At 41.2% G+C, this 24,238-nt stretch overlaps 2 protein-coding genes across 3 annotated transcripts; both read right to left on the bottom strand.

Moving 5' to 3' along the window:
• Positions 1-3,828: 3,828 nt before the first annotated feature.
• mrc1a (mannose receptor, C type 1a) lies at positions 3,829-17,990 on the bottom strand. Its single transcript, XM_086151035.1, has 30 exons — positions 17,847-17,990; positions 17,350-17,751; positions 16,149-16,322; positions 15,795-15,950; positions 15,599-15,712; positions 13,444-13,584; positions 13,170-13,352; positions 12,906-13,063; positions 12,091-12,207; positions 11,884-11,999; positions 11,531-11,679; positions 10,435-10,634; positions 9,857-9,969; positions 9,687-9,765; positions 9,458-9,602; positions 9,294-9,332; positions 8,869-9,032; positions 8,690-8,754; positions 8,460-8,560; positions 8,244-8,383; positions 7,746-7,851; positions 7,440-7,609; positions 6,376-6,481; positions 5,650-5,882; positions 5,397-5,562; positions 5,142-5,294; positions 4,940-5,056; positions 4,638-4,796; positions 4,528-4,560; positions 3,829-4,446 (listed from the first exon to the last, which is right to left on the bottom strand). The coding sequence occupies exons 1-30, from the start codon at positions 17,935-17,937 to the stop codon at positions 4,214-4,216; spliced, it is 4,323 nt and encodes a 1,440-aa protein (XP_086007161.1). The 5' UTR covers positions 17,938-17,990; the 3' UTR covers positions 3,829-4,213.
• Positions 17,991-21,003: 3,013 nt separating this feature from the next.
• On the bottom strand, positions 21,004-24,238 carry LOC147231853 (transmembrane protein 236). 2 transcript variants are annotated; one of them, XM_086150334.1, is made up of 5 exons: positions 23,967-24,238; positions 23,670-23,742; positions 22,833-22,956; positions 22,309-22,336; positions 22,168-22,224 (listed from the first exon to the last, which is right to left on the bottom strand). In XM_086150334.1, the coding sequence occupies exons 1-5, from the start codon at positions 24,236-24,238 to the stop codon at positions 22,218-22,220; spliced, it is 504 nt and encodes a 167-aa protein (XP_086006460.1). In that variant the 3' UTR covers positions 22,168-22,217. The 2 variants fall into 2 exon arrangements, with proteins under 2 accessions (XP_086006459.1, XP_086006460.1); XM_086150333.1 differs by lacking the exon at positions 22,309-22,336 and having other exon boundaries at positions 21,004-22,224.

Below are 24,238 nucleotides of genomic sequence, written 5' to 3'. Positions count from 1 at the left end.
GGATTAGCGGCGTCCGTCTTATGAGGCTGCAGTTGCCATGGCGAATGCTGCAACAATGAGGTGATGGGTGGGTGGCTTGAGGCGGGGGGGGGGCTCTGCCAGACGTAAATGTCTGATGCATGACAGAGCAATATTTTGTTCTCTCTCTTCAAGATTTCAACGATGGGTGTTTTTCCAGGTTTGTGTCCGGCCTGTTAAGAAACCGTTCGGAGCTCCACATTTTGTGCTCTGTTGATTCAACCTTCATGTATTGCAACTTATAATACCAAATTAATTGATGTATTTTAACCCTAAATCTGAAAAGTACTGAAAAGGATCAACATCTGTGACAACAACCCGCCCCTTTATTAGAATTTATTCTTTTTATTTATTTTTTTCTTATATTTCCTTTTATTTTTTTCTAATAAAGTTCTTTCACATGTTTACCTTTACCTTGTAATCATCTTTTTTTTTTTCGAACGTCCTCTTCTGCATTTAGATCTTCACCTTTTCCCTTGTAGCTAGTAATACTTGTCTTGATCTCTTTAATATCAGATCGCATCAATATCCCTCTATTATTGTCATTCAACAAACAACATCTCGCTTCTCATTGCGTGAAGACGAGTTTCAGAAAATAAAGAAATGTTTTCAACAGTTAAAAGCGCACAGGGGAACATTATCCTCTGTTTTTGGAAGAAAACTTTGGTCATGTTGACATTTTTCTAAATGGTAAATGGTCTCCATAAGCTGTCATGCAAGGATGGAACCACAAACTTCCTTGCAGGGACGCCTGTTCTGTGCACCAACTGCACCGCAACTACCCTTGAGCATCAACAAGTGTTAGTTTAGTTTAGAATTTTGACAAAATACACTATATATTGAATTACGCACCCGTGATTTGGTGCTCATAAAAGAACAGCGACACTTTTGGCACATCTTCAGCCCCTCTTTTAATACCAGCCCCACTGAGATTTATGGGCGGACGTTTTCGGAGGCGGCTATAAACCGGGTTCCGTCAAGTGCCAGCGGATATTTAACCCCAGCCAGAATGCAATTGAATTACTACACCGAAACGGGAGGGTCGGATATTATAAATAATGTTTTATCGTGCTGTTTGTATCATAGCATATCAGGGAAGTGCAGCAGATGACATTTAGGTCCAGTTGGTGTAAAACAAGTCTTCGGTGCATCTGTCGAACGACATCGCCCGTGCTGATCCCTAAGTCAAATGTGCTTTCACATTTGTGTTTTGAGGAAGGCTAAATAACCACGCGTTTCCAACACTCCTAACACACCCCTCTCGCTGTTCCATTATCCTGATCCTGTTTAAGAGTGTTGGAAGCAATTTTCTGAATTAAAAAAAGGTTCTGCCAGAGTTTGAGCCAGCTTGATAAATCCAATCCTGTGAACGCTGATGCAGGATTTGGATGCCTCCAGTAAAGGAAGGAGGCATAAAACCATCCACAGCGTCCCGGTATTTCTCGATGTTTTAAGGAGATTGCCGTGGAGGGAGTTTGGCCCAAATATGAATTTCTGACCCTTAATCAGGGGATTATTTACAGGGAGAGGCTAAGAAGTTCTTATTGCTTCTGAACCGACTCGACAACCATGTGGTTCAGCAAAGTACGACTGAGTGGATTCTGAAGGCAGGGGGCGGTGTGCAGATATTGTGCGTCTCAATCATATGAATGTAGCAGCACGACGAAACTTGTGATTCTGTCGTCCGTTTAGTACTTTTACCCTTCGGTAAGCGGCCTCTGAGCTCCCAGCTCGGGGGCATCATCACGAACCTTCTCCTGTTTCGGCTGAAATCACAAAGTCACGAAATCTTCTTATTCCGGTTATTTGAAAGAGAGTTTAAGGCCTCAAGTTGGTGGTTCTATCAATGTACTTTTGATTTTAAAGAGAATTTCCAAGGAAAACAAACACATAACTTTTTTCATGGGATAACAGTGCCATCAGCTGGCGGATATTTCTCACAGCACTGAGTTGGCAGTGCTGTTCACAGGACTTTCCAACTTAGATACTCTAAAAGCAGTTGAATGACAGCGGAGCTAAATCACAATAAACGATTAGAAGTGTTGTTAATGTGATCTAGTCATAACAGTCCGGTGCCATGACTTCTCTGGTGACATGTTGTCATGTTGTCATCGTTTTCCGCTGCTCTGTCGCCATCCATTGTCAAAGTCCAAACCGTTTGATCTGCAGAGCTGCTCCATGTGCACTGCTTCTGCATGTCTGCATGTCTGGTGTGAAAAAGGGAAACGCACATTACCGTGTTGAAAAGTCACCGGAGGAAGTGCGGAATTTTGCTGTGGGAGGGTTCACAGAGATGCCCCGACTCGTCTGTTCCATCTAATTCACCCAGGTTGCCAGTCAAACGTCTCCATATGTATTCCGCAGGAGTGCACTGATACTTGACTGTTGTATGGATCGGACAGGGAATTAGATTAAGTGATAAAAGTGGAGAAGGGAGAACAGAAAGATGACCAAATATAGAGGTGGACGAATACTGAACACACATACAGAAAGAGTGTGAAGGGGAGAGAACATTGGGGTGAGGGGGACTCGACCCCCAGTAAGGTAATGACAGTTATAATGTTACAAGTTCTACAACTGGTCGTAAACTTAGTCAAGTCTGTTTGAAACAAAAGTTTCCGGTCAAACTGTACATATCAATAAGCACATTCAGCTCGGGCAGCATTTTCAGTCCTTTACCTTTAGTTCCCCCTTTTTGCTGGAGCTGGTGAAATGTAATACAAGGCGTGTTTCTAACCCAAATTCCAACGAAAAGAGCATACTGTTAATGTTTGCAACATTTATTTCCTGTTTTCCCACTTTAATAGCAAAGACAGATGAAGACTTCACCAGGAAAACTTTTTTCTCGATTGTTATTTTTACGGTCATTTGTATGACCGCAAAATTGCATTTTCATGTATAATATTAACATTTTGGTAATATAATATCTGTGCATTAGCTTTCTTTCAACATGTGAACGTGTTGTCACAGTAAATTTGACAAGAAACCCTAGAAGGAATGAGGGGACAGGACTTGCTCTGTGAAGGAAGTCCGGCAGATGGCGAGCCAGCAAGCCCGTCCAGATCCTTGAAATGGATCCTGAAGTTCTGCTGTTTCTTCAGCAAAGAAAGTATTGGACAAGGTCAAGACATCTGGACAGTCCTGAAACACCGCAAGAGTCTTCACAAACAGATAAGTGATTTAATGACGCGTAGGACACTTTACAGAAGATGCTCCATCAATAAAATCATGAATAAGAGAGATGATCCCATTCAGAGGCCAGAGAAGCGCTGTGTCATCTTTACATTCTCCGACAAACTGCTGACGTCCAGTTCATGTCAATCTTTCGGTGTTTGATTTTGTCATTTTGAGTTTGAGCAACACTTCTATATATTATATTGTTTGAATTTGTTCAAGCTGAGCTGCCTCTGCAATTAGCTCTATCTGAAGTTTTGTCCCTTAAAACATCCTGCAAATGTTTCACCACCACCATAAATCTGATTTCGTTGTTACTTTCACTAAGTTTTTAGAAGTCGTTTAATTGAAATTCCTTGTGCATCCAGTGATTCTGTCAATGTTCTTGTCATTTTTTTAATTTGTCTGTCTTTGCTAGAGTTGAAAGTCTACAGTTGTTTCATTTCACTTAATAATTCCATGCTTTATGCAGTTTTCCTTTTCTGCTAATATTCTCTGTGAAATTTGGGTCTCATAACCAGCAATCGCCTCTGTGCAACTCCAAAGTTGAGCCGGTACAAAATCTTTGTTTTTTTTCTCTAAATCCTGACTAAACACCTTTTTCAATCTGTTATGGCAAGAATGTGAGACAAAGTATGGACTTATTAAAATTGTTTATTTCTTTGCTTTTCAGCCTTCACCTGAGGTTCAATCCCTAATATCACTTGTCGATGGTGCTTAAGACATTGGATTATTCTGAATGGTAAGAGTAAAAAAAATAAGACGTATGTACACAATTCACAAATCACATTATCTATAGCATTTTATTCATTGTTCCTGCTTTTTAACTTCCCCACTTTTAGAGTAGTGCCAGTACATCCTTCATTTATCGAGAATTATTATATCATTATCTATGACTTAAAAAAATCAACATGATTTTAAACACACACAAACTCACACACGCATGCACGCACTCACACACGCGCACGCACACACACACACAAATGCACAGTTTTGTGGAGAAACCAGGATGACGATGCGCCTATGCTTGTTCATTCTCCTCGATGTTGGCCACCAGGCCCTTGATGTCCACGGACGGCTGAACCGGACTGTTGAAGTACAGCTTATTATCAAACGTACTTTCTCCCAACACAGGAACACTGATCTTTTTTCGGAAGAAGAGGAAGGCCACGAGTCCCACCCCAGCAATAACCACTAGTATTACGGCTACGGTGATGCCGGCGGAGCCTTGAGAGGGGACTTCTATGACATGGGCTGCAGAGAAGAAACAAAGAAGCGCACAGGGCTGACACTTCCTGTTCAACGTGGAGCTTCGATGCTATCTTTGAAACTTACCGACAGAAGGGGGCTTTTCCGTTGGAGAAATAACTGAAAAACAAAACCCCCATAAAATTAGCCGCTGATGGGTTGATATGAAATGAAATATCAGTTAATTAAATATTTACCTTTCGGTGTCTTGCATATGAAAGACTTTGATGAGGTGCACCTGCTCTTGCTCCATCTCCCATTTTCTGAATTGATGTCCACACATGTCTGTGTGTCATCACTGTCTTGGTCCCAGTTGGTGTAGTCCAACACACTGTTGTCTATCCACATCCACTTCTCTGAAACAAGGCAACACATTGCCAATGGCACTCCAAAGAAGCAAATTCTAACTTCATCGTGATACAAAATTGAATTATAATGTTTTGTTGGAGGTAAACCCAAACCATTGAAGTATTGTACACAAAGCAGAAGTGTTTCTCACTGTTGTAATTTTGGTACAAGCCGATCCAGAAAGATTTGGCGAAATCCTGAAACTTTTCCAGGCTTTGGTATATGAAAGCATTTTCCTGAGGATCCTCAATACTCACCAAACTCGCACCTGGAAAATATTGACAAATTAACATAATTTAAGGTGGTTTTCATATATATGCAGACATTTCTCATTGCACATTCAAATAACAAACCCATTTTAAGGCACTCGACCGAAGCCTGGACCCATCGCTCAGTGATGGCTTTGCGGAATACATAACACTGGTCCCTGAAAGGTATCCAGGTAACAAAGCTTGGGGTTTCGGGACAGTTTCCAGGGAGCTGTGGGGGCTCGGTGGGAGCGGGGACTAAAAAAAAAAAAAAAAAAAAAAAAAAACACAACAAATTGAACGCCTGGGCTACGATTAGGAGTCTAAAATGAACAGCACGAGGGAAAAGCATGGACTGACCTGATGAAATCTTGCAAATGGAGAAGTAGCTTTCTGTACATGATGCCGTCTTCCAGGTTTTGTCCACATCATAATACACACATCCGTAATTGAGTTTAGGCTCATTCTTGCCCCATTTAGTGTAACCGAGATGCCAGTTATCCACCCACTTGAAGCGCCCATTCGTCTGCCAAAGAGAAGGCACGGTTTACACTAAGGAACTCTTCTATTCTTAAGGAAAATTAATGAATCCTTTCTGTGTAAATGTCTTTACCACGTTGCTGTTGAGGCCAATCCAGACAGGCTCATTGTACTTGGAAGTTTGCAAGGTGATGAATGCCTGCTCTATGGGGTCCAAGATGCTGGCCAGATCCGCATCATCTGCCTGGCATTGCCGTCGTGCCTCATCCCACTTCATCCTCTGTATCACCAATTTGTAGGAGTTATTGCCGAACTTGTGGAAGTTCTTTGGTGATTCAGTGGTGAGTGGAACCACGATCTGGGAATCTTTGTAAGTTGGACAAGCTAGTTAATAAACATTATGAATAAATCTGAAGAGGCAGTATTCTACTTCAGTACAACCTTCGTTAACACCAGGAAGTGTTTTTATCCGAGGCAGCAAACCTTCTGCAGGAAGGCCCAGTAAATGCAAGACGTATCATATGGAATTTGTAAAGATAATCCTAAAACCAACTTTACTCCACCTCTCAGCTTCCTTTAACAGTCTTTGTCTTCTATCAATATTGTAATTTCTATACCAAAAGTAACTGCAAGGGAATTGTAATTCTATTTTATTGCAAAAATTGTGATTAATTCATTTGTATTTATAGAAAAATGGAATAATAATTCTCAAACTAATGCTTATAATACCAATTTCTGTGCCGAACTCTGGGGGTGTGAAATTGATGCATGCATCAATGAATTGTCATGATTTTATTTGTAGAAATCAATATGTTTTGAAAAGACATAAATATGACCTTTATTCATATATTTCACTCACCAACATTCCTTTTACAGATGAAGCTACGGACTTTGAAGCAAAAGTCCACCTTCCATTTTCCAGTTTGCTTGATGCTGTTGCCCATCATGCTCACGCAGTCGAACATCTACGAGGCAGACAGAGAGAAAAGTCATCACTGACCAAAGGGCCAAAGGCAAAGGCATTACGGCCAAAACTTAAATGTATGCTTCTAGTTAACACAAGTCTCACATTATCAGTCAGTCGGTGAAATGGGTTGCGTATTTCTGGACCTTTGCTGTGCATTTCAACTGAAAACATTCATAATACAACTTTGTGTTTTTTAATGTATGCCAGGTCTGTGTTTTATAATGTGCAACTGCACATTTCATATAAGCTTGCACAGGAGTAAGCAAAGACTGGGAAATATATAAAATGATTGTAGCATTCCGCAGAGGCAGCATTCATTTAATAATAGTTCATGTTGTCACAGGGATGGGTATGAAGGATTTGAGGGAGGCGACTTGAAAGCCTCTACGCCTCACCATTTTTCTCAGACAACATTGCTCAATTTTGCACCATTGTGCGCTGAACTTCAGGATTACACTACAGGCCATAACATCACCAGCCACGGATAAAGATCTATGAATGAAGGATGGAAACCGACGCTAAACGCGCATGATCTCAGCAAAGGTAGGATATTACTCTGCAGGCTTGAGAGAACTTTTGTTTTTCAAGGCAGTTTACCGCTGCATCTCCAAAAGTAGGTCAAGATTGTGGCATGCAAAGATCAAGCACTTGCAAGCACTCAGAGATGTTGGAGAGCCCAAAGTCATTTGAGATAAACTGACTACATTCAAGTCAGACAAGTCCGCGTTCCACCCCTGAATTCAAAATTGGAATTCAATTTTAGTAACAAAGCTGCAAAGCCTCATTATGCACAGCGGCATGGCTATATAGGAAAAAAGGTGGTGACTTTTACATGAACATGCTTGGTGCATTATTGTCAAAGAAACTGGGTTCAAGCTGGTTCATGTTGTATTTAAGCATAGCCAGTTGTAAGCAAATGAAATTGAAGTTTAAAAAAGATAAGAGCTGTAATTTACCAAACTCCCTCCACCCGAACCAATAGGTGACGATGTTGGATAGCCTTTGGCCCAGTTGGTGAAGGTAATGCCTTTGCCGTCTGTCCACAGAAAACGCATTTGCCAGTTGATGTCATTCAGGCCAGTCCAAAAGTCCTCATGGTAATTCAGCATCTGCATTGTGAGGAAGGCTACAGAAACAACTTTGCTTTAGCCAAAGAAAATGCATCAAGACACCTTCACCACTATGTAGTGAAAATGAAATCATAAAAGTCTACTTCGGATAAAGGCAGAACATCACCAGCGAACATGGCACGCATCACACACCTTGCTCGCTTTCCCTTCTGATGGAAACCAGATTCCCTCCCTGGTTTTGGCAGTAGATCCTGGCATCATGCCAAGATTTTTTCTCATCTGTTACTAAATTGTAGCACTGTGTAAAATAGATAATTGCCCAACATGAGATAAAAAAAGGACAGTCATAGGAAAATAGAAGATGGCTCAAACAGCGGAGTCCACTCGCTTTGCAGCGACACATCAAACATCACATAGAGACATACAACCATTCACTCTCTAAGTCACATAGCTGGGCAATCTGGTGTTTCCAGTCCCCCTACTGCATGTTTTTGCAACTGGAAAACTAGGAGAAAACCCCACAAGATTCACATGCAAGAGAACATGCAAATTCCTCACGGAAAGACCTGCTGTTTGAATCCAACCTGGGACCTTCTTGCTGTCAGAAGGAAGTGCGAACCACTGTGCCACTGTACCGCCAAGTGCTGAGATAAAAATATTCTCTATTTTTTATAAATTAGTTATCCATACCTTTCCCTGGAAAGCTAACCATCCCGGGGCACATCCTCCCTTAGGGGTCTCTGTGGGGGCAACTGTCGCATTGACAAAGTCAGCGCTTCTCTTGCAAATAGAGGCAAGAGGGACTCCGCAGTTGATGTCATTCCAATACCCTTCGGGAAAGAAGCAAAAGGCAGATTAGTCACATTGGAGCTGTGAAAGACCGTTGTGCGTCTGCCTCAGACTCACCCATGCCCTTGTATATAGTCACACAGTTTTCATCATTATTGGCAAAGTTGGGTTCGTTGTGTTCCCAGGCTGTGTATACCACAGGACTGCCATCCAACCAGCTGGAAACCAAAAAAGAAACAACTTTTCATTTGGTATCAAATGCTAAGCTACACTGAATGGTTAATTTTTTAATAATTCTGATCAGAATTCATTTTTCCTTGCAAACCTGTCATATTGTGAAACATTACCTGAAAGACTTGTCTAAATTCAATATCATGCCAATGTAGAGCTGTCCTTCGTTGCCTTTCAGTAGCTGTGGAAATACAATGTAAGAATTTCAGTGCTGAATTAAATAAAACCGCCCTCAACCTCCACTGTTAATTTAGTATTTGTTTTTTTTTTGAAAGAAAAGACAAAAAGTTCTTGCCTGTTTCCAAAGAAACTTCCTCTCGCTCTCCCCTGTGATGATGACAAGATCGCCAGAGTTTTTTTGGCAGAATTCTCTAGCAGATTCCATAGGTAGCTTTTCAGTGTTGATGAAATACTGTGACTCATTATATATGAGCCAGCCATCCTCTGTTTTATTGTAAGCTGAAAAGGAGCAATCGAACAAAAAATATACATGTACAAATGCTCTATTTGAAAATGAAGAACAATGGATTGGAAAAGATTAGTGCCTATAAAAGCTGTCACTGGGTGAGAGGTGGGGATTCGCACTGGACTGGTCGCCAGTGGAGACATACAACCACTCATTCATTCACTCACGAGGCATAGAAAACATCCACTGCCTAATTCTACCTGCTCATATGAAGATATGAGCATACTTTTGAGAAATAACATAATTAAACTTACATATTTCAATTACAACTGGCTCGGGTTTAGGAGTAGCTCCTGAAAATAAAACAACATTAAGAAAATGATCTTAGCAGCGAGGGAAAAGCCATGTGTCACGATGTTGTTACAGTGGGCAGGTGGTCGGATGCAATTGAGACTGGGACCAGACTTGGACATGTTACCTTTACGTATCTGGCAGATCCAGTCATTATAAGTTTCGCAGTGAAGGTCGTTCCAGGATCGGCTTCTAAAAAACTGCAATTCCGCACAATGTTCGTTTTGATTGTGGTTGTTGGGTTCACCAAAGCCCCAGTTCTGATATCCATACTAGGTTTGGGAAAATAAACATAATCAGACAACCGTTTGGAATGTATATGCACGCTTTTGTGATGACATTCAAAAGCCACATACAGGCGAACCATCACTCCAGACAAAACCTTGGTCACCCTGGAGGCTGAGGCCAATCCATGCCGAATTGGCAGAATGAATCCTTTAGGACAGTTGAAAAAAAATGTTTTACTGATTCCTGAAATGCTCATTAGCACAATATGGGTTCTGATGGACATAAGGTGATCACATACGGGAGACTGGACAGGTCGTCTCCTTTGTGTATGCTTAACAAGTCGCCACCAATGGCCCTGCAGAAGTCCATTGCTTCTTTCCAAGTCTTCTTCTTAGATCTCATCCTGTAAATCTTTGAATTGAGCAAAAAGATTATATATATAAATAAAACGGTATTTGATTAATTTTATTCCATTTTGCAGGAATGACCAGGCCAGGTGTTTTATTTTAATGAGAAATAGTAATGTGATGATGGGAAAAGGATGAATTACATTTCAGATTTGATGATTCAGTTGAATTCAATGTCCAAAAACTCATTTCATACCATGTGGTAAAAATGTTAATGCTTATTGCAGCAAATAGTGTACTGATATTGAAATACCAGTGTGAGGATCCAACATAAGTTAATGATTTTTTCTGATGATTCAAAACTATAGCAAAAATATTTTCTCATTTGTAAAAAATGCAGTACATTTTCAATTCATTGTGTTTAAATCTTCAATCCAATTGAATCCTCAGTTATGAATGGATGAATATTTTAAGGCATTTGTTCAGTTCTCAAGAACACAATGTGTTATGGTCAGTTTTGCTCTCCTACTCTGTAGCAGGTGTTCCTTTTGTATAAAGGGCTCCAATTGGGTGCACAGCTCAGGGCCGGGGTGGTGGGAGGAGCACTTGTCGTCGTTGCCCCCTCTGCAATCATTTTGCAGATATACTTCTCCTTATTGCTGCAGCTTACGACGTCCCACAATCCAGCAAAAACCCCGGTGGTTATAGCAACACATCCTTGTTTCCTGTCTTTTGCAAATGAAGAAAACAATAGTTTGATAAATGCAGCCAAAAGACATCAAGTAATGATCAAATGTAATCGTAGGCGTAAAAACTGTGGGTTTCAATCGTGACCATTACAGAAAGAATGACATTTATAAAAAAAAAAAAAATGTAAAGAAATATTCAGTCATAAGGAACAGCCAAAGTTTAAGGAATAGGGTTGAATCACTTGTGAATCTGCTGCTAACAGTTGTAATAATTTCCATGTATAGCATTTTAGTTGAAACCCTGCACATATTATCAGACTTTTTAATTCCTTTCCCTCCAGCCGCGGGGAATCTCAAAATCTTTGTACTTAAGACCTTAAAACACTTTATAGCCTTGACTTGTTACTTTGACACTTTATAGTTTTATTTGTATCTCTTATTCTTCCCCCTTTTTGATACTGTTTATACAATTTCCTACTATTATTTATTATTGTTATGTTTGACTTGAAACTGGCACAACAATTTCCTTCGGGATAAATAATTATGTTCTTATTCTTATTAATATTTGTTAATTAGCAATTTTACAATAAAAACATCATGGAGGTAATCTTAGATGAATTTTCATTTGGTTGAAATAGCTAACTAGGTCAAAATTAAAAAAACATATATTACCACTACACCCAGTGGCTGGTGAAATATTAAAGCAGAGCATCATTTTGCAGAGCAACAGCAGCATCTGTTGATATGAGGGTGCTAATGCATTCTCATCTGATATCCGGAGAATCCCTTAAGACTTTATCGTAATATAGTTATAGGTGATAAAAAATGTAATTAAAATCTCAATACCAGTGTAGTCAAAGTCTGAAACATCATATGCAGGACAGAACACGATATAAATGATTGTTGTATAACAGTTCCAAATAGAATTAGCTGTACCTGGCATGCCACTGTTGAAATGGGTGAATCTGACTTCTTTCCTGGTAACCCACTTGAAGTTGTGTATGTCCTCTGTATTGGAAAATCCTATCCAGAAGTACTTCTCAGGTCTTAAACCCACTGAGCTGATCAAGAACGCATTCTCAAATCTGTGTTCAGATTTAAGAAAAAGATGATCATCCATACTGTGATTCCTTGTAAAAAAAAAAAGCATCACAAGACATTCTCTGGTTTCAAGACGCATCGAACATTTAAGTTATAATACAACGGCGGGATTTGAGAGTCCGCTGATTTCAGACAGAAATGACAGAAAAAAAACAGATGAATATTCTGAGCATCAAAGCATGCAGCACCTATCAGCAACATCAACAAGGTTGCCTCCAGCCTGCGAGCAAGTCTGCTTTGCCTCACTGAAGGTCTTCTTCTCAGCTCCAATTCCATAACAATAGGAACCAAACCTGATGTAGCCCTGATAATAAAAGAGGGGAAATAATCAGGGAGGCTTTGTTTTGATATCAATATACGATGTAGATAAAAAAAAAGGACATGGCACTACTCACGTGCTTGCATCCAGGGTTAACTTCTGCATGAGTGCCTTTCTCCATTTGGGTCGAGGCCTTCTTTTTGCAGATGTAGCCATACAATCTCTCACACATTTCATCTGCCCACTTTCCGTCCTGCACCGTAGACAGAGAAAATACCACCATGAGGACATATTTCTTTTACTGGTTTTATGATTCTCAGAAAGCAGAAAAATATCTGAGAAAGGAACCATGTAGAAATAGTATGTATAGTATAGGAGAAGGTATTTTGATTTTTTCTCAGTGATTTCAGCGACTTTATGAGTTAATGTCAGTAATCCCGGTATTATGCCAGAGAGGCGTATAACCTTGTAAGTCTGCATCAGCTTTATTTTTGTGTTTGGAAGTGGAAATGGTCAGAACCAAATGCTTCAGGTTCCGCTACTGGTGTGTTATAGGATCATGATGAAACCAGGTTATAAATAAAGGGTTTTTCATTGTTCAAACAGTGGAATGAGCAGAGCCTTCTTCTTGTCAGTGCATGCAACACTCTCAGCCCCACTGATTCAACCTCCATCAAGAAACAGTGATTATATTGGGTCAGAACTGGATCTCGTGAATGTGGCTTTTGATTTACACAAAACAATGAATCGTTGTGCAATTCTTTCAACTTAAATGTTCACAATGAAATTGTGGCTAATAGCTTTCATTACAGAAAAATCACGGTTTTCGGATTTTTTTCCATCAAAAAGGCTTCATAAAATCTTTAGATTAGACTCTGCCAGAGGAATAATGCTAAAATATACCACTGCGAGTCAGTGATGAAGTCCATAAGGAGACATCTGTTGGCTTACCTTTCCACTAATCGAGACACAGTCCTCTTGGAGGTTGGTGGCATGAGATGGCTCATTGTTCTTCCAGTTGGTGAAGGTGACTCGGGAGCGATCGGCCCATTCAAACAGCAGCTGGTTCCTCTGGTCATTCAAACCGATCCAGAGGACGTCAGTCGGCACTAAGATGTTAAAATGTACAAACTGATGTGTATGTCACGATGGTCTGAGCTTTACATTTTAAACCCAAAAAACATAAATAAATGTGCCAAACTTAACACAACTGACAGTATCCAGATTGGGATATGATGAAGCTCTGCTCTTCTATGTTGTTTATGCTGGCCAACTCCCCTCCGTTTTGCTGGCAGCTTGTCAAAGCATCTCTCCACATCTTCTTGCTCCTCTCCAAGTAGAAACAATATCTGGCATAAGGAACCCAGTGACTGGGACAGAATGTGGGTTGGTTTTGTTCTACATGGAGACACCAAGAGCAAAATTCTCATTTTCCAAAAATACTGATAGTTGAGCTCATTTCAATTATTCGGTTCGAGTATGATGTTACTTAGAGGTGGAGGCAGAGTTGGCAGGCTTCCCTTCCGACATATGTATCCGAGCTTCTTGTCGCAGTTGTTACTCTCCCATTTGGAAGCTTTTGCTACATTGATCGTTGCACAGTTGAGGCCAGGTTCTGATGAGGGATGACCTGTTGGAAACACGCATACCAATCATTCATCAGAAACTCCCTGAGGATAAAGGATAAAGCTGTACAATGGTTGTGAAGGCCTTTACATAAAAAAATGCTCTTTAGTACATTATTTTACGGTAACGTCACAAGCATGATAGAATGATTCCATACATGATTTTTATGATATAAACGTCATCATAAGAAACAAGATTCAATTGTAAAACATGCTTTTCGTATGACTTGTAAACTTGGTGATCTTGGAGAATGTGGCTTAGAGACTGTGGCAGAGATTGAGTTTTTAATCATGGAATACTATGTGAGACTGAAATAGATCACATAAGTATCAGCTTATGTTGAATTTGAGCTGATTTCATCTTACTGTGACCAAGTGGCCGTGCGTTTTACACCTAGGCCTTCAGTGGTGCTCCGAATCAATCCACCCCCAATAACTAGTTTATGGCTATACAAAAAAAAAAAAACATTTTATTATGCAGAAATGCAGTATAAAGAGGGGTGCATCGCAGATAGATAACTCATGTAGGGTTAAAAATTCGCCCGCGGGGGCGCATTACGCGACGACAAAGAGATGCCCAAATGTGTACTCTTCCACTGACATCCCCCGCGCGTAATCGTTAGCGCACCCGGCAGGAAGCGGCCCGGCACCCCAAGTGGCCAAATTTCAAGAGTGTGTAAAACAAGTCCTTATTAGGAAATAAACCCGACCGTAGAAGCGATGGTATAAAATGACCGCGCCTCCCCGGTTCGGGGCCAGAACCTCCTCAGCTGCACATCCGCTGGACGCGTCCAGAGAGGGTGAACCATCCTCCCGAGGTGACATTCATTCTAGCCCGGGATATCTCGTAAGTGTATTTTCTGACTTTGAATAAACCATTCTTGCTTAATCAGTTCCTGACCATTATGACGTTTTTCCCCTGAATGACACCGAGACAAAGTCCGGTCCCGTGGCGGGAGCAACAAAAACAGACAGAAGCCACAATAAATGCCTTTATCGCAAACAGCTGCAACACATAAAAAACACCAATAATAACCTTATAAACTTTCAGTATTATTCAGGAAAATAGCAGCATTTTACTCACCAAAACTCTGATCATTTGTAGACAAAATCCATCCTCCTTCATTTCCTTAAATAGAGTTCTATTATTCTGTCTTACAGATCACCCGTGCGTTTCGTCTCCAAGCACTCCTAGTAATACAGTTTGCAGTGTACCTCGGAACCTGTGAGCCAGGGGTACCGGTCATAGTCCGTGGCTTGAAAATGTCGGACAAATCCTTTTCCTGGTTGTGACAGGTTCGCTAGTTTAAGAGTTACACGACCTTTCTTTACTACGACCACATTTTCTTCAAAACTCCATCTAGAAAACGGCATTATCAATTTATGAGCAACTAAATCCGCTTCTCCTCCTGCAGCCATTGTGGGTTGACATACCGATACCGATGTTTAATACCGATATTAAACAAACACAACTATATTCCTGTTCGCAGCTCGCTAGTAGGCTTCTCCTCGCTAATACACCTGTCCACTCCTTGACTATGCAATCAGAGGGTGACCTTGCTGTAGCCTGCTAGAAGGCGTTGATGCCACCAACTCAAGATCTGATCGTTTGAAGCAACAGCGTCATCAACACTTATTATTTGCGTAAAATGCTTGCAGAACAGATTGTGCAGCGCCCCCCCCCCCCCCCCCCCCACACACACACACACACACAGGCAGATTCCTTTGACTTTGACCCTGCCTAGCAACAGATTATGGCTGAAATGTGATTGGATAATATGAAAATGCATGTCTGGAAACGGCACAACTAGGAGAAAAGCTATGAAAGGATGTGAACAGACTATTTGGAATTATTTAATACATATTCATGGACAAAATATAATAAACATTTGTAATTCAGACATTTCTTTAGGCCAGCAGAGAAGGCCTTGCAGGCCCTGACGGCCCACCCCTGCTGTGACCTATTTTGACATGCAGCAGTAATGTGCGATTCACATCTAATACCATGTTGTCACTGACCTGGAGCCCAGTTTAAATATTTAAATGGATTTCCGTTGCTCCACTGCCATCCGCTGTTAAAATCCAAGCTGTTTAATCCGATCCACAGAGGGGTCCCCAAAGTGCTGGTGAGTCCTATGCCAACCCATGAATTGCAGTGAGGAAACACACTCTGTACACCATCACATCAGAGGCAAATCGAACGCTGGCTCAATACCTGAAATGTAAGACTGCTCATGGAGCTCGACGATGCTTAGGAGATCTGCTCCCTGCTGCTGACAGCTTTTCCTGGCTTGATGCCAGTTCAAAACAGACTGATAGTTCCTCTGATATTGAACGCCTGTGACTGGATCGGTGTCCCAGCCCAAGGATGCTGAGTTAAGACACGGTTTCAAAAGTTAAAACAACAATGGAAAAATATACACACTTTGCAGACTGTAAACATCACTGAAGTAAACAACAACACATTTTGAGGTTTTTTTTAAACCACACACGCACACACACACCACACAACATCTCTGATGAACATGGCGTTGCGATATGTTGGACCTCAATTGGAAGTCACACCTACCCCCGGTGGGACAGAAGCCCCACTTTTTTTGAATATTGAAATCTTTTTCGGTGGCACACCACAGATGTCCATCGGAGCGACCTTCCTTGGTGCACTCGGAATACCACTTCTCTCTGAACTTGAACGGAAAGAGGCATGGGGCTCCGAAAGCATTGCCCCCTAATGTAAAAACCTCTGTAGAGACACAAAATTGTGGATTTTCAGAAAATCAAGCAGCCAATGTGGGATCAGAAATGCATCAGCAAGCTATGAGTGACACCTTGATTTTGTACACCTGCAGATAAAGACCCTAATTATGATGACTGGTTGTGATCATTGACAAAAAAGCTCGACAAGCTCTCACAAATAGCTCTCAAGAATCTAGACGATTCTTCTTTTGGGGTTCATCTGTAAAGTCTGGGCCAGTAAATATCATTTTTACTTTTAAACTATGTCTCAGATACTCTGATGTGGGATGGAATGTTGATGCCTGCTAAAGCGACAATCCAAAAGGGTGAAAATCAAGGCCTGAGAGACCAAAATTGGCCGCAGCACTTCATTACTTTTGGCTATGAGAACTCGCAAATGAAATGACATGTCAAAATAAAAATCCGTGCTATGTCAAGGAAACGTGGTGACCATAAACAACAACATGCATGTCTGCATCTGCATGATGAACCATAACTTGACTAAAAAAACATGAGGTTTTTTTACTCCTTGTGAAAAACAACCTGCATATTGCAAGGGGGGTCAAGGTGGAGGTTTGAGGAGTTAACGTCTCACATCTCTGCCAGGCTCAGTGAATTATTTTCTGGGGAAAAGGAATCAAAGGATTCAGAAATTAGCTAATCTTGAAAGTGTTTTGTTCGTGGCCTGTGTTTTACCCCTTGACTAATGTTTTCCCACTAAATACTTGGACCTCAGTCAGTGCATATTTTATATCACAATAATAGCAAATGAATGATTGTTGCCGTGTTTAACAAAATGTATCAGTGCTGCTCTATTAACTGATGAAATGAATAATCAAAATGCAAGCAGGCAGCATTTGTGAATCATTGAATGCACATTTAACCTTCCTGGTGGAGGTATTCACATTAACATGAATGAAAATATATATATGTAGCATAACATATACAACCTTGCTCATAAATTCTTTTTCAGCATTCTGTAGAAAACTGCAGGTATTTGCAGCTTAGAAAACACAAGCACGTGGGAGTCTTACCTTGGTAGCCCTTTGAACAAAGGTCTCCTGAAGTGCCAAACATTATCCAGCGACTCCAGGTCCCTGAGCCCTTATAAATCATAATATTCCTCTCATTTCTGTTGCCCCAGTTGAAGTGCAGGTCCTGGCCTTTGAGGCCAAAGAGAGTCTCATTCTTGCACTCCCAGTGCTGGAGGTCACTAGTTTCATCGCATTCAAAGAGCACCACCTTCACCCAGTCTTTTATCTCTATGGGCCCCAGGCAGAGGTTGAGGAGCAGGCTGATGAGACGCGATTCCGAGGTCCAGCGAAACTGTTGTTCTTTGGAATGGGGATCGCACCGGGCCACTGTTATTGAGGTGGCGCTCTCCACCCTTACACACTTGTTGTGCTCTCTATTGTAGATCAAGAAGGAGCCGTTGTCTGGAACAGAAAAGAACACATTTAAATTAAATGTCCTGATTATCAATGCACATGTTATAATTCACAACTTAAACCGAAATTATAACTGCACAAACCTATATCAGCAGCAATGGGGACGACCTGCAGGAAAAAGAGGACCACAGCAAAGCATGGTAACATTCTTGTCAGTGAGATTTGGCTCAGCATTGGAGGAGAGAGTGAGTTGTTCGGTCATGGGAGAAGGAGTGTGTGCCACGGTTTGTGACATTGAGCAGCATTGACACACACACATGGTGCTTTCCCTCCTTTAATCATACCGATGGGCATCCTGTCACATGGGCGACAGCTATTTCAATGATGCTCCACGGGATTCCTATTCCTATCAGAGAAGAGGAGGCAAAGGAAAGGGAAGCCATCCTTTCATCTGACCACGACAGCAGAATAGTTACCAACTTCTCTTCTCCCTCTCTTAAAGGCAGCCATTAAACAACAGGATGTTGATATTCAATAAATAATAAATGAAAGAATCTTTTATTACTAGTTCTGCTGTTTGTTCCAGTTCTAAATCAGTGCTTGAACGGCGGACCAAGAGAGCAGGTGTTGAGTGATTCGAGGCTGAGCACCAGCTTGAGTTTCACATGTTGAATGTTTTAGGGGAGTCAGATCGACAATGTAGGGAGTTTCATGGAAAGGAGTCACAGGTAAATGCTGATTTGTGGGGTTTTGTGGGATAGTAGCCCCCCCCCGATGAGGTCTGAGGGCAGTTATGATACAAGTCAATAGAAAGAGAGGACAGAAGGAAATCCTGCTTCCTTGTGGGGAAGTGAGTTGAGATTTGACCTCTTTGCCTCAAATTGCAGGGATGCCCTTTAATGTTACCCAGACAATAAGGGTCTTGTGAAATACCTGTCCCTTGCTTGGACAATGCTGAGTCTTTGGATAATTTATTTTCCACTTGAAAGATATTTTTCTTTGGAAAACAACAGATATTTTCAGTGAGAATCAACACTGACGTGACTTTCAGAGTAATTCTGACTCACAGAGTCATTCTGAAAGCCATGTCAATTATGTTTCCACGTAGATCTGAAATGATAAATCTTTCATTTTGACAAAAACAAAGGGCTATGCTTTCAAAAAAATGATATTTTTGCCAAAAAAAAAAAAAAAGATTCAAAATGTATACAAAGATCTTGCGCGGTTTGGCAGAGCAAACATGTTAATTGTTTAAAATACACAGATTACGGTTGTGGAAATATAAATAATTTGATTTGTGTTGACATGCACATATTTTCCATCTCCTTTTTAAATGAATAGGTAATTATTGTGTGCTCATATTTTTCAACTATATCAAGCAAAGGTATCATGGATATTCAGAGTTTGATTTTAAGATATGGTTCTTTATCGCTGTGTTATTGAGCACAAAACATATTTTGGCTCATATTCTTCAGGGCAGGTTTCTATGCCATATACCAGGAATTTACATCATATCACAATTGAAAGAACACAGGCACTCAAGCAGAGGGTTTACTAGCAGGACGCAATGGGCGATTTTAATAGTTAATATAATTTTAACAAATTAGGATATAGTTGTACAATTATGTTTGCTTTGTGTCTCTTTTGATTCAGTGGTAACTTGATCGTGTTAATTTGATTAGGCAGGGGAAATTGTACAATGCATTTTAACGTTGAATTTATTGTTGAATTTAACAAAATAAGACTTCACTAAGGAAGACATTCATCATCAATGTATTTTTATTAAAATGCATTACCGTAGGCCAAAAACGTGCCTTTTCGTGTCATGTAATAACTTAAAAATACTTTTAATACTTACACGTGTTGTTTGTCCAACCCAGAAAACCGTCAAGGAAAGACGGGATTCCATCGGTTGCTAGTTTTATGTGGATTCCATATTTTGGGGAGTCATATATCTGTGAATGGGGATCACGATAATGCTTTGGAGAGTAACATCATTGAGGCTGCAGAAAAAAGGAGCTGGAACTCCACTGGTAAGAATTTCAAAAACATGCATGTGTTGTGACAGTGTACTATAAACTGCACCCCAGGACCATATCTTTTCAAGATTTTCTTTATTAATCTTACCAAAATATATGTATCAATGATACAAACTCACACTTTGCTGTTCTTCAGAATATGTAGCTTAAATAGCAAAGAAAAACCTGATATAAACAACATGGATTCTTTTGTTACATATTCACTGCACCTTATGGGGGTAGAAACAAATCAGCTATATTCATCGGTGACATCACGGGTACATTCTCAAAGTGCTATGCTTGGTGAGGGATCTCGGGCGATAAAAAATACTTTGAACAAGATAGTCATAAGAAACACAACATAAAATATTAATTTCACGATCATCGTTATTTTTTTGGGAGAAGGGGGTACAGTGCTGAAGTGCTCCCTTTTGGCCTGTGAAAAGCACCTCCAAGTATCTTAACAAATAATCAGTTACTTTTGTACTCATCTATATAAGGTTGCACCAGCTATTTAAAAATCAATCCCTAGATGTGTGTGCTGAGAGTTTTCACAATTCTTCTTAACTTGTAATTCCATGGCAAAAGGAACATCAGAACTGCAATGACCAGTAGTTTTTCAAGGCTCTCTACCCAATAGTGACTGTTATTCAAAAGAAATATACCGTAGCAGGAAGCTACTATTAGCTTGCTTCTGCTAGCCTAACACTAGTGCTTTGTGGATTTAACATTACCCCTGTTGGCATTGCACTGGTACAGGAAAAAATGTTTCATCCTCTTGTAACTCTAAAAAGAATTCTGGCTTCCAGCAATGAATATATTGAAATATAACCATCTGCATCTATAAAACTCACTACAGAAACGGGCAGGCCTACCTTATACCTGCTGAATCTCTGCGAAAACTTCTCACTATGTAGGTTGCTGCTAGCTCAGAGGTTGTCATTGATTCACATAGTGAAGGGTATTTTAAAAAGCAGCAATGCAAATGTATATTTCCAGAACACTAAAGCTGCTTAATACTCACATGCCGCAGTTCGTAGGTGCAAATTCAATTAAAAATTATCACGGAAGTGTCCACCTTTTTTGAGGCACATCCTGGATAGCTGGTTGTCTGAGATGGTTGAATGGCTATTCGGAAATTCTTACAACATTCATTAGGTATAAAAATGACTACACTATTAAAAAAAAAAAAGAAAAATATTCATATTTGTATATATGTAATTGTATGTAAAAAAAATAGCGTTGAATGTTGCAGTCCTCAAATTGTATGTTTATCAACTAACTAGAACCCTTACTAGCATATATTAGTAGCTAGCCGATCTATCTTGTCAGCCATTATTTTTCTGCTAATGCTAAAATAGCTTGTCTACCACTAGCAAAAATATTATACAGTTTGTGTTTGTCATTTTTATTTGCTCTTGCTTTCCATTGTAAAGAATTTCTCAAAGAAAGTCTTTGGTAAGGTTTGTTGAAGGTATTTTACACAACCTCTTGTCTAGTCTTCAGTTTTTCACTTAGTGTTAGGCCAGCTAACCATGGAAGAGAACACTTATTCTCGTGTGAAATGGACATTTAGGTTTAGATTTTTCAAGAGCTGGCGCAACTGGCTCCCAGATCCTTGAAAAGTTGTGTGCCTCTTCTAACCACTGGTCTCAAAAGAACATTCTCTCTGTGTTAAAAACCCTCAGTTTTGTCATGAAGTTGAAATAAACAAAGGCCAAGCACACCAACAAGTTCTTCATCAGGTAGAGAATAGGTGTGACAAAGCCAAAGAAGGCGATGAGGCCGACTCGCACAAAGAAGAAGGGCAAATCCTGGAGGACCACTCCCAGAGAAGAAAGCAGGGGACTGTGGGGCATGACAATGACACGCAGGCAAGACAGGTAGCTGAAGATATAAATAGGGAACACCCAGCCTGAGTAGTAGACCAGGGGGTGCCCTGCCGCCCTCACCATCTCCACTGTATCCATCCAGAACATGAAACTTTCAACGAACACATCCGCTCGAGCATCACTGGCGCACAGGAATCGCAGTGGACCAGTATACGTATATGGAGAGATGCGGTAGTCTGCGCTGCCCATAGGATGGGGGCTTAACCTGGATACGGTAAATGGTCTCCCAGCGCTGCCAGGTATCCCCGGGACCGTTCCATTAGTCTCTGGCCGAACACCCGCGCCTGATCCCGCTCCCGCGCCTGGTCCTGCTCCCGGTCCTGCTCCAGGTCCTGCTCCTGCACCTGCTCCAGCCCCTGCTGCTGCTGCTGCTCCCGCCCCTGCCCCTGCCCCTGCTCCTGCTCCTGCTCCTGCAGCTGCTCCTGCCCCCGGCCTCGCTCCATTCTGGTTCCTGTCACCTTGCTGGCTCCCTCCTGGGGGCACCGTGCCGGCGGTCGCTTGCCCGGGCACAGCCGGCCCCGGCACAGCTGACCCCGGTGTGATAGGTGTTACCTGTTCCACATGAGTGAGGACCGTGGATGGGATCTCGGCATCTCTCTCCAAATTATTTTCTGAAGAGAGAGAGAGGGAGAGAGATGAAAGCCCCCCCACCCCCCAACATATAAGACAATAAAGGATAAAGGACATTAGCGTACCTCGTGTTCTGAGCGTAAGAAAATATCACTACACACAAAACAAATTAAAGGAAAAAAGGAGTATGAAAAATCAGTTTGGTAGGTAGATGAACAACAGTTCTCACCCGGATCTTGGAATCATAGAATTCATCTGTTCTTAGTTAGAGTAAAGAAACAGCTGACGTTAAACATTCTCACAATGGCTGAGTTTTTTCAAAGAATTTGCAAGTCCACAGATACAGCATTTAGCATGGGCCATCTCAGCATTTTTCTTTATCAAAACATCTGTGTAGTTTGACAGCTCAGCATGGGCTTACAAGAAATACCATTTCCTTAGCTGCAGTATGATTAGTCAAACGTTGGCACAGAGCCACAATAACTAGTATTTCGCCAGATCTTTTTAAATGTATGAAATAAAGAAGTTTTAGGCACATCTGTCTCCTCTGAGTTTAAACATTGTACAACAGGGCTGACATCATTATTGCTACTATGAAACTTTTAACTAATGGTAGATTTAGTAAGTGATTTCTGTAAAGTGTGCTCACCCTGGCCCGTCAATCTGCAATGGCGTATCCTTTCCACAACATCAATACAGATGAGCGAGAAGAGGACAAGTGACACGGGGAGCTCCGTGTACGTATCATATTTCAAGTTGTTGTTTATCTGAACCTGGATAATCAACCAGAAAATTAATTCTTAAATATGTGATTTTACCTTTTAAACAATAATTCTCACTAAATGACTCAGATAACAATGGATCTTGGCACTTTGCATTTCTAACCAGCTGCAGTTCTGGGTTTGGTTGCTAAATCACTTGTCTCTGCGGTATTTGCCCAAGTCAGGACAAGCAGGTCACCTTAGCATAACTTATGGCTCTTATGTAAAAGACAGCAGATAAGGAGAGGCCAAAAGGTCAGCTAAAGCTTCAGAAAGTGCTACATAAAACAGCAAATGGGACCTGGGCTGCAGCCAGCAAGGAAGTGAAAATGTGCCTCATGGACAGATGATTTGACAAGGGCAGCTTGGACAGGAAGTGGAAGACAGCTGCTTATCAGTAGCTCCTTGTCCAAAACACTGGATATTTCTCCCCTGAGACCAAAAAGTCCCTCACAATTCCTCACCTTTATTTCACTCACAAGCCTCAATAAATGAATATACTCATCCACAAACCTATAATGTTGCTCCCAAACCTAAGGTTTGTGACAAGCACTTTTCTGTCTCCAAGCAATCTCTTTGGTCTGCCAATGGTCATACAGTATGAGGGTCTAGAGTAACAATCTGATTCTTGTAAGAAAAATAGCACCATCGAGACTACAGTTAATGACAGTTAAAGAAATGTACACCGATGTTGTAAATGAAAAACTATCTGCAACATTTTGTACCTCAGAGCTGGCGATGAGAAAGGCAAAGCAGGGTAATGTGGACAGGATCACATATACGAGGGCCACAGGCCTCCTGATTCAAAGACAAAGGAAAGACAAAACAGTAAGGAAGGAAGACAAAGGCAATTGCTGGACTTGCTAACTCATGGTATTCACCAGCCAAGAGCGGTCAAAACCAGCCACAGGCCTGTTCAGACTCAAATCAGTCAGGTCTCAGTGAGGGCTTTAACAGGATTCCAGCTGCTGACCAAACACAGCTAAGTGCTGAGCTGGACTTCCCGTGCTGGCAGAACTCACCACTTCTTTCGCCCAATGAGAAACTTCTTCTTCACAAATACCATATACTTCAGAGGTACCCAGACCAGCAGGGCTGTGGAGGTGACATAAGCAACGGACGAGGCCACGATTAACCAGTAGGCCGTGCTGCCATCGCCAGGAGGCTGCGACGACGTTTTGACCTTAGCTACGATGACAGCGAACCTCTGCATGACGATGAAGAGTGGCACACACAGGCCTGCAAACTGCAGCACCTCGCACAGGGCGAACTTCAGCATCCTCCCTGAGCCCAT

The sequence above is a fragment of the Fistularia commersonii genome, chromosome 8 (assembly GCF_037954325.1).
Source record: "Fistularia commersonii isolate RoL2024-O1a breed Wild chromosome 8, RoL_Fcom_v1.0, whole genome shotgun sequence".
In the NCBI taxonomy this organism is placed as follows: Eukaryota; Metazoa; Chordata; class Actinopteri; order Syngnathiformes; family Fistulariidae; genus Fistularia; species Fistularia commersonii.
The sequence above is the reverse complement of the archived record's forward strand: the minus strand, read 5'-3'. Positions and strand labels throughout refer to the sequence as shown.

Coding starts and splice junctions, on each gene's coding strand:
- LOC147231853 (XM_086150333.1), bottom strand. CDS start 24,238: ATGGGCTCAGGGAGGATGCTGAAGTTCGCCCTGTGCGAGGTGCTGCAG. Junction 23,743..23,966: donor CTCATTGGGCGAAAGAAGTG/GTGAGTTCTGCC, acceptor TCTTTGAATCAG/GAGGCCTGTGGCCCTCGTAT. Junction 22,957..23,669: donor TTCTCATCGCCAGCTCTGAG/GTACAAAATGTT, acceptor TTGATTATCCAG/GTTCAGATAAACAACAACTT.
- mrc1a (XM_086151035.1), bottom strand. CDS start 17,937: ATGCTGAGCCAAATCTCACTGACAAGAATGTTACCATGCTTTGCTGTG. Junction 9,603..9,686: donor TCTGGAGTGATGGTTCGCCT/GTATGTGGCTTT, acceptor TCCCAAACCTAG/TATGGATATCAGAACTGGGG. Junction 9,033..9,293: donor GCCAGTTGTAATTGAAATAT/GTAAGTTTAATT, acceptor GCTCCTTTTCAG/CTTACAATAAAACAGAGGAT.